At 49.7% G+C, this 8,705-nt stretch overlaps 2 protein-coding genes across 2 annotated transcripts; one reads left to right on the top strand and one right to left on the bottom strand.

The window, feature by feature from the left end:
* Positions 1–3,734: 3,734 nt before the first annotated feature.
* Positions 3,735–5,306, top strand: N7458_005968 (uncharacterized protein; the record flags this gene model as incomplete). Its single annotated transcript, XM_056909350.1, has 2 exons — positions 3,735–4,148; positions 4,449–5,306. The coding sequence occupies 2 exons, from the start codon at positions 3,735–3,737 to the stop codon at positions 5,304–5,306; spliced, it is 1,272 nt and encodes a 423-aa protein (XP_056765054.1).
* Positions 5,307–6,529: 1,223 nt separating this feature from the next.
* Positions 6,530–7,536, bottom strand: N7458_005967 (uncharacterized protein; the record flags this gene model as incomplete). The annotated part of the gene is made up of 3 exons (XM_056909349.1): positions 6,530–6,618; positions 6,668–7,340; positions 7,390–7,536. The coding sequence occupies 3 exons, from the start codon at positions 7,534–7,536 to the stop codon at positions 6,530–6,532; spliced, it is 909 nt and encodes a 302-aa protein (XP_056765053.1).
* Positions 7,537–8,705: the final 1,169 nt, after the last annotated feature.

Below are 8,705 nucleotides of genomic sequence, written 5' to 3'. Positions count from 1 at the left end.
CAAGTTTTAAGTAGAGATGCTAGAAGTCCCGAAGGGAAAGTAAAAGGTAACAACCGACCCCAATTTGCCTTGTTCGGGTCAACCGCCAAATTGTCGCTACAGAGCTCGAAGGCACCGCAGCTGAGGCTTGTTTTGCAAGCGCGACAGTGCTTCTAAACTCGCAAGAGTTTACACGGTCGCGCGACTTCAAGGATCTCCACCCAGCCAAGTCAACAAAGCGTTTGGCGGCAGGCTTTTCTGCAAATATGCGTTGGAGAGCGTCGGGCCTACCAGAGAGGGCAAAAATGCGGGGCGGGCCCACACGCGTGTTGTGGCCTCGAGCGCGAACCCTTGCCGTCCACACACCCGACGGGAGACATCTGGTCGGTCGAACAGCTAATGCGGTGAAGCCAATTGAAAGTGTTTTCAAGCGCGTTTGGTTTTGATGCATTTTTGCAGTAGCTCCACCTCATTTGAATCATCTCAGTCGAATGCTGGATAGCTTCCCATTCGATGGCTTCTAGGGAGAGACAATCGACACAGACCATTTGAGTGTTTTCCAGCATGGGAACAGAAGCCATTCGTGAGCAACGAAAGGTGGACAAGATTTGTCATATCGGATTAGGTATCCCTCTTTACCTGACACACTGGGTAGGAGGTAGGTGCCCCAAGGCCACCAAGTGGTCAATTAGGACGACGACGAGTTATGATATGGGATGATTGATACGCACGCGCACGATCGAAGGAGACCAGGACTGAGGTGGTCAAAGGCCAAGTGAAGTTGATCCCAGTGTCCTCCAAGAACTGCATTGTCGAGAGTTCTAATGTCCGATAAAAGATCCGCGGCCAACCCGACTGCCCGAAAGATGTGCACAGCGGTTGAACCGAGTAAGATGGACTGGGGCGTCAATTCTTAAGCGGCGGACGTGTAGAAAGTGACTGGTATTTTCAGACAAGATGGGTGTGGAGGAGATGGAGCTTGCGACAGCAAATGACGGAATAAGCGGAAGAGTATGATTTCCCACAGAACATGTTGAAACAAACACGGCATGAATGGCGAGCTGGGTCGAAGAAGATGCCAAGATATTAAACATTGTAGAAGGTTGGATAGTAATTTTGGAAAAGTTCAAACTTACTCGGCAAGTGTAACTATGATCATCTATTGAATTCTGGTTATGGCTGTAGATTTGTGTTTCGTTCTGGAGACTAGTAGAGTAATTTGGCGAACGAAAGAATAACCCATCTAGTACCTATGGCACAGAGCCCCCATAGCTGTCGGTGGATGACGCCATTCTTGCCTTGGAGCTAGGTGAATCTATCCCGCGAGCCTGTCAAATAATTGAAGGGTTCTATGACTTCTGGAATCTCAACCCAGTTGGTAAGATACATCCACCCCTCGAGTCTACCTGATAGCGTTTTGCCAAGGCAAGGAACATGTAATATTGTCGGTAGAACAGCTCCTGTCACACCACAAACAGACACTAACTCATCGTAGGGAGCCATTCAGGATTGCGCAGCTTTGCGACCACAGCCGCAGTCAGCCCCGAGGATCTCTTTCTGGATCTTCCAGAGCTTCCCATTCCTTCTCACGGTGCACTGGATGCGGGGGTTGATTGCGAGGAGCAAGGTCAACTATTGCCATGGCTGTCGATTGAGCCGTCGCCAATATATCATGGGCCAACCAGCAGCTTTCCCCTGACTATACACTGTCTTCTCTTCCCTAACTGCGAGGATTGCTTCTTTGTCGAATGGAGGGGACCCGATCTGTTGTCCCCGCTTACATACAGCGAGGATGTTTTTGGTTTCCTTCGCTCCACACTCCCTGGCGGGCCAGTCCGTTGGCTTAGCACAAGACTGTCCATCACAAGTCGGTTTTCGGGCCAGACAGTAGTCGATCTTCCATTCACGATTTCACCGAGTAATTGGAGCGCCGACTCACTAAGCTGGTTTCAGCTACATGTCTACGATACTCTATTACACTGGGTTTCCTATTGGTGTCGGGATGCTAGTTTCGATCAATTTGTGGTGCAATTAGCGATATGGCCGTGGCGAGACCGACAACAGAGAGGCGGAATCGAGCACATGGACAAGAACTATTCAGAGATCTCTCCCCTTGATCCAGGGTTTTTTGTCCACAACATCATCAGCAATTTCTAAAACAAGAATCAACTCTGACTTGTTGCGATAACATGCATCGTATGTAGGGTAGCACCGAGGAAGCCGTATATTACGACTCCGCCATCCTTACGGCAGTATCCTACCATAGTTACCCAAGGAGGTGACCTTGTCTCCTTGTGCTTTATGAATTTCCTCAGTTGAACTTTACCCAGTTGAACAGACTATCTGGCACGAGTGCCGGCTCTTGATGTTTAAACTGGTATTTACACTGCTGCAGCACCCTGGCCGATGCATTTCCGGCTCCTCTTGCCGTTCAAACAAGTTTCGAAAGACCTTTCATCTTAGCTGACCGGATGACTGTATAAAATTTCTCTGAGTTAGATTACACCATCTATGCCATCCCATCAGCCCGCCTGTTCGCCAGACTAAATGCAATAGAGGCACCAGTCGTGTGCTTTCCAGCACTCCATCATCGTGGGTCCCGATGGAGATACATAAACTTCCCAATCACTAATAAAGTCAAGTAGACACGGTTCCTTATCCCTCAGAATTTTTGGACTTTTGGATCCGCGATGAATTGGCTTTCTGGAACAAGATTGTGGCTTCATGCGCGGTATGTACGCCTCAGAGAGAACATGAGTATTGATGGTCTGATGGAACAAATCCTGTCAGGTATAGGAGGTCACATGATGTGTCCATTCCCCACGGAGATGCCGAGAGGGCAGGCCATGAGAACTCATCGTTCAATGTGGCCCCACAAACAACCGAAGTTTTGCGTTGTATACGCTGCCACCGCCGCCGATCTAAAGCCTACCACTGGGAACACTGGCATAACCCCGTGCTATACCCGGCGTCTGGTATCTGTTCACGGAAGAGGACGAAGTGCGCTGAGATTCGAGCTGAGACCTACACCGACAACCGTACGGTCGTCTATGAGCTTCCTGCGACACAGTCACGTACATGGAAATCGGACATATATGCGGCATGAATTTATGCCTGGTACACAATTCAGAAGAGCATTAGCATTTTGGATACTTGGCCACCTTTTCTGTTTAGCAGAACGTATTGCTACTGTAGCAAAGTGCAGATTGCATATTCCAGTTTGGGCAATGACAGTTTGGACAGAATGTTAATCGGCCTGTCATTCATTGCGGTGGCAGACACTGTCAAGCACCCTTGTTGACACTTGTTTTTTGAGGATGTAATGCAGCTGGTGGAACGGCTCGTGACAGCTTTTCTACCGTCAAACGGCTCTAGCTTCTGCACGTCGACAATCGCGCAGGTGTCTGGTAGTTGCTGTTTTTATTTAATCGCCTAACAAGCCCGTACATGAAGCACTCACGATAACAAATAACTCCGACTTCAAAGCGTCGGACGGGAGCCAAGTTGGCATGCCTCGAGGAACCAGAAACCACAGACGTTCACGACCCCGAGCTGCTAAGATCACACAAAGCAAGCAACGCGAGATCGAGAGAGATGAGTATAGGCTCTTTACGTATCAGGAGTCTTGCTTCAAGTGTGTCGCGATTGTTCAACTGTCCGACCTATCCGTTGGGCGTAATGCGAGCCGGCTTATTGAAGATCGGCAGAATGTGGTGCGGCTGAAACGGACTTTGAGATCACAAGGATGTTACCGTATGAGCAAAGCTTTTCATGTGCCCGTTGTGATCGACGCGGTGGACTGGGATGCTGGACGAGTCTGGCTCGAGGCCTCCGCGTTGCCTCCTGATCTGCCATTTGATCAACTATGTAAAAGCCCGGACTACACACTGCTAGCCCTGGATCAAGAAAGTCTCATCACGGCCGCCAGAGCGAGATTCCCGGAGCTAGGTGAAGAAAATCCATGGTGGATAGTGGACGTGTATGTGACTACCTCAGGTCCGTCGACCGCAACGCAAACCCTACTGGCATGGCTACTGACACAGATCAAGGTCAACCTGGATCTCTTGATCAGGAGCTTATTCGCACGCTTCGAGAAAATTTCCACAAAGAACGATTTCCCTGCGACGGGCGCATCTACCAAAGTATTCGTTTCTACCAAGGCGCGACTGGTGGGCGTCGTAATCAAATCGCCGAGAACTTCTGGTGGGCGGTCCTACAGAGCGAGCCTGGCAGCCGAAAAGCCGACTACCTGCGTGCACTTCCTTAACCCCTGGTGGACGGATTCGATGCACTTCTGCCCATAAAGGGCCTCTGGGCCGATATGAGTATTGGTGTTTTGCACAAGCTGAGAGCCATGCGATGTAACGAGGTGATGCTACTCGTCTTTACCTATGTTCGTGTCGTCGATGGAAAGATACTAATCCGATATGTGTATTTAGCCTATAATTTGTTACTTAAACTACATCCAGCGCGTTTTCTATAACCTGGTAGGAGGGCAGGTGGATCTCCTTTCCCAAATCGATGCGATGACGGTTCACCTATTGCAGTCCCGAGCGCCTGGGGTCTCAGCCCGGGACTTGAATTTCCTCCGCCTGAAACAAAATAGACTCTTTAAGTACATCGACTGCGAACGAGACCGTGATGCAATCTGGCAGAGAATGGAGCGGATTCATCTCCCTATCCCGACACTGAAGACCTTCTTCCAGGATATCCTCTTCCTCGATGTCGGACAGAGCGTAATGCGCCAACTCTGTCGTAGCCCTTTAACGGCGACGCGATCAATTGACCAAGCTTTGGAAGAACAATACATTGTAGAATCAGGAGGACTCGGGTACAATCTGTCAAGAATTTCTGGAAGTCGGTTCCGGTCGGGACTCTGGAATCTTTGGCGATTCAGCCATCAGTTCGCTTTCGAGCTGACAACGCAGAAGGACCATCATCGCCGCGTGCCTCGGAAAATGGAGGATATAGAGCGTGCACAAGAATATGGGCTCCATGAAATCCCTATTGCAGAGATGGTTCCCTCTCTCCGATTCCACTTCTTCGGCCTAGCCCGTCTCCACGGGATTCATCCTTCGGTGTCTGTCGACGACACGGAGAGAGCTATATCTGAGATCCCCTTGCAGGTGCAATCCGATTTCCCGCTAGAGGAGGACCAAGATGTGGATCTGGAACGGCGCTGTGGCAAGCCTTTCACCGACTCTATTGAAGCCGACCGATACGCGCTCTCCGAGTCGCTCGCACATCCTACTATCCAAGTACGTGTCAGCGCGGTTTCGGTGCGACAGTCCGTATTTAATGCCTTTTTTTCATATCTCCTTCCCTAAGAGACTATCAGTCAGGAGGGTAGCGATTTTTGGCGGGAATCTGATGCTGGTGTGACTGCGGGACCTGAATCTTTTAACCTGGCACCTGAAACTTACGAACAGGTGCATCCGTCTCCCGTTCGCCCACCTAGGACCCCCGCAAACTTTGAGCCCCTGCAGCCGAACTACAGCCCGATTTTGGGCGATCCTTTCTCTCATTCAGAACAGTTGCACTCTGTCCAGATCACGCACTTCAGATTCGAGATCCCAAGCTTCCGGGAGGGGGCTATTTGGCTTCCCTATAATCGAGGCGCTCTGGACGCATTTTTCGAACATCTGAGTACATATGACTTCCATTTCTATTTTTTTCCAGATGAGGAGAGACCCCTGTCACGCCAAGGAGATAGGACGCTCAGTCATTGGGAATGTGCTTCGCATTACATGTTATTTCCTTTCTCGACTATACGCGCCGTTTACTGTCGAGGATGTCTTCTTCACCCTATTTATTCAATTGGACATGCAATGATAGGCCAACTTCAAGGGAGTGATAGCTGACAATGTGGAAACGTTGGTTGAGGGAGCGATTGAACTTGTCCAGAGTGCTCAAGCCGGCGCCTTTGAATATAATGGAATTTGAGAAGCAAAGCCTAATGCTAGGTCACCGTTCCACACAAAGGGATTGCCCAATGATTTTTGGGAATCGGCCGTGGTAGTTCCAAACTGAATCAGATAGTAAGTGGTTAAGAGCCGTACATAGCTCAGGTGAATCCTACGTCCTGCTTTATTCGGGGTAAGCACGACCCTAGATTCGTGGTCAACATGGGGTCTTGGAGACGATGTGTCTAGTGCAAGTATTTGTATAGTGGCGGTCCGTTAGTATCCAAACCCTAGTACTTCACCAACTTTCTTGCGGGATTTTCTACCTTACTAAATGTACCCAATTTCGATCAAATTTTTCCTTAATTTAGTGCACTAGCTTCCATTCTTAATCCTCTTCTCTAGTGACTTTAAGGGGCATTTGTGTTGTTAATAAATATGCCCAGATCAGTGTAAAGCATCGCAGGGTGGTGCGAAAGGTAGGCGGTGTAGACCAGGTGGTCAGGAGGTACAGGGGTACAAAGACTTGTGGTCAGACATTGTCAAATATGTATTCTGGTACCGTATACGAGTCGGGGATACCGTGGTACGTGACGGGACGCGTTAAGAATCCTTTGAGAAACGTGATATCTCGGGAGGAGTTAGTTCTAAACGCTTGCTTTCATGGCCGCTGTGATATGCGCTATACATGGCATGCTTTCGGACTCTAGTGTTTCGGCAGTTCCGATAACATAGCCTGTGCAAGATCACAATACAACCGGCAAAGATGCTTGCTCCTAGTATACTGCCGAAAATCGCCGCAAGGCTTTGTTTCGAGGGCCGTCGCGACACCCCGCTCCAATCCAACTCAGTAGTGGGGGTTGAGAAAACAAAACTTGTCGTAGATGATAAGGAGCTGATGATAACAAGTGTTGTAGATGATTGCGGACCTGAGGCGCCCTGTGTTGTGTCCTCTTGCGGGGCATTTTGACTTTCTACCTGCTCATGAGAGAAGTGACCAGGTTGGATACCGCCCTCGGCAGATGTGCGGATGAGAGAAGCCTGTGCACGTTCAGTTGGTTCCAAGTCGCCGATAATGTTGTCACTCGGAGGATTATTGCTTCCTGTCGTTGCTGGTAGAAAACGCTCGATGCCAAAGTCGACTTGTGAAGTTAAAGCAATACGGTCGTCGGGGAGAGACCCTGGGAATTTCTGGTGCGTTTCGAGTGTGATTAGGCTTTGAGTTAGGGGGTCGGTAGAGGGCGTTGCGCCGAGGGGACTTGGGTCCGGAGGGCTGGTCGCAATAGATTCCTGGTCTTGGGTGTTGTTGAACTCCGTTGTGCTTGGCAGACCTTCTGGTGATGTTGTTGACGGAGTGAAGTCAGACCCACTACCCGAAGGATTTTCTGAAGGTGCCTCTTCAGTCTCCCTCGTGTTCGGAAGTATCTTGACTTGTATCAGCCACCGTTCCGAGGGGGGCTGGTAGAGCAAGTCGTATGAGCCGCAAGAAAATTACCTGATCAGATACAAGCCTGGAGCTTAGATGGGTGCACGAGAGCCGTGCGAAGTATGCTTGCAGTGTCCGCGACGATGCCTTCTCGGAGGCTAGCCGATGGTATGAAGTTGATACACTAGTAAAGACTAGCCCCTGAGGAGGAGTCGGTACAGAAGTCATTGTATGATATTATCCATAAAGTCTTTCGATAAACCCTTTACTGTTGCAGGAAGTAGTGGGTCCTCGACGATGGATAGGCAACGTCGATCCAAATGGCACAATTGTGGATTTATACTCCTCCCAACATTTCTCTCATGGATGCTTGGATCCTCATAAAACACTTCCATGGATAGAGACTCGTGAAACAGTGAAAAGAAAGGATTTAGCTCAGCCATCAAGAAAGCAAAGGGGGTACGTGCAAGAATGCCGCTTCTATAGTGGCACGAGTCGGCTCGCATTTTATTTAATATTCGCCCCTCCACCCATCCTCTAAGCCCTAGTGAACCGTGGGTTTCGGATTCTGATATGCGACTGGAGTAAGAAACACCATGTCCTATGCCGCTGACTCACTCGGTGACCCCCCCCCTTACATCAGGCACGGTTCGTCCATGGTTTCCCTTTCAGGTGTACTTTCTCATCTAATTATTACAGACTGGATAAGTGCACTCAATATGCCAACCGACGTTGGATCACTCTTGGACCAGATATTGCTCATGGAGAAAAAGATCTCGCCTTTTATAATCGGTAGATCCGTATAAATTCGCTAAATATCTGCAGTCTAATGCGTCTTTACAGCTCACAACACGTAGAGCCAATGACTTTCGACTCTCTGACAACGTCTAGGATACAAGTGGGGCAGCATAGAGTCTCATGGCCACTCAAATCTCGTATCTCCATCTTTCCCTCTATCTCTCCCTCCATCTCTCCCTCCATCTCTCCCTCCATCTCTCCTCCATCTCTCCCTCCATCTCTCCCTCCATCTCTCCCTCCATCTCTCCCTCCATCTCTCCCTCCATCTCTCCTCCATCTCTCCCTCCATCTCTCCCTCCATCTCTCCCTCCATCTCTCCTCCATCTCTCCCTCCATCTCTCCCTCCATCTCTCCCTCCATCTCTCCCTCCATCTCTCCCTCCATCTCTCCCTCCATCTCTCCCTCCATCTCTCCCTCCATCTCTCCCTCCATCTCTCCCTCCATCTCTCCCTCCATCTCTCCCTCCATCTCTCCCTCCATCTCCCTCCATCTCTCCCTCCCGCCCTTATGAGGACAAATTAGAGACTGGCACTTTTCCCCTCTTGGGTCATTGTGGTAGTGTCTTCTGGCCTAGAAGCATACCATGTGATAGATTTAAT

The sequence above is a fragment of the Penicillium daleae genome, assembly GCF_028827525.1.
Source record: "Penicillium daleae strain IBT 16125 chromosome Unknown utg000006l_segment0_segment0, whole genome shotgun sequence".
Taxonomy (NCBI): Eukaryota; Fungi; Ascomycota; class Eurotiomycetes; order Eurotiales; family Aspergillaceae; genus Penicillium; species Penicillium daleae.
The sequence above is the reverse complement of the archived record's forward strand: the minus strand, read 5'-3'. Positions and strand labels throughout refer to the sequence as shown.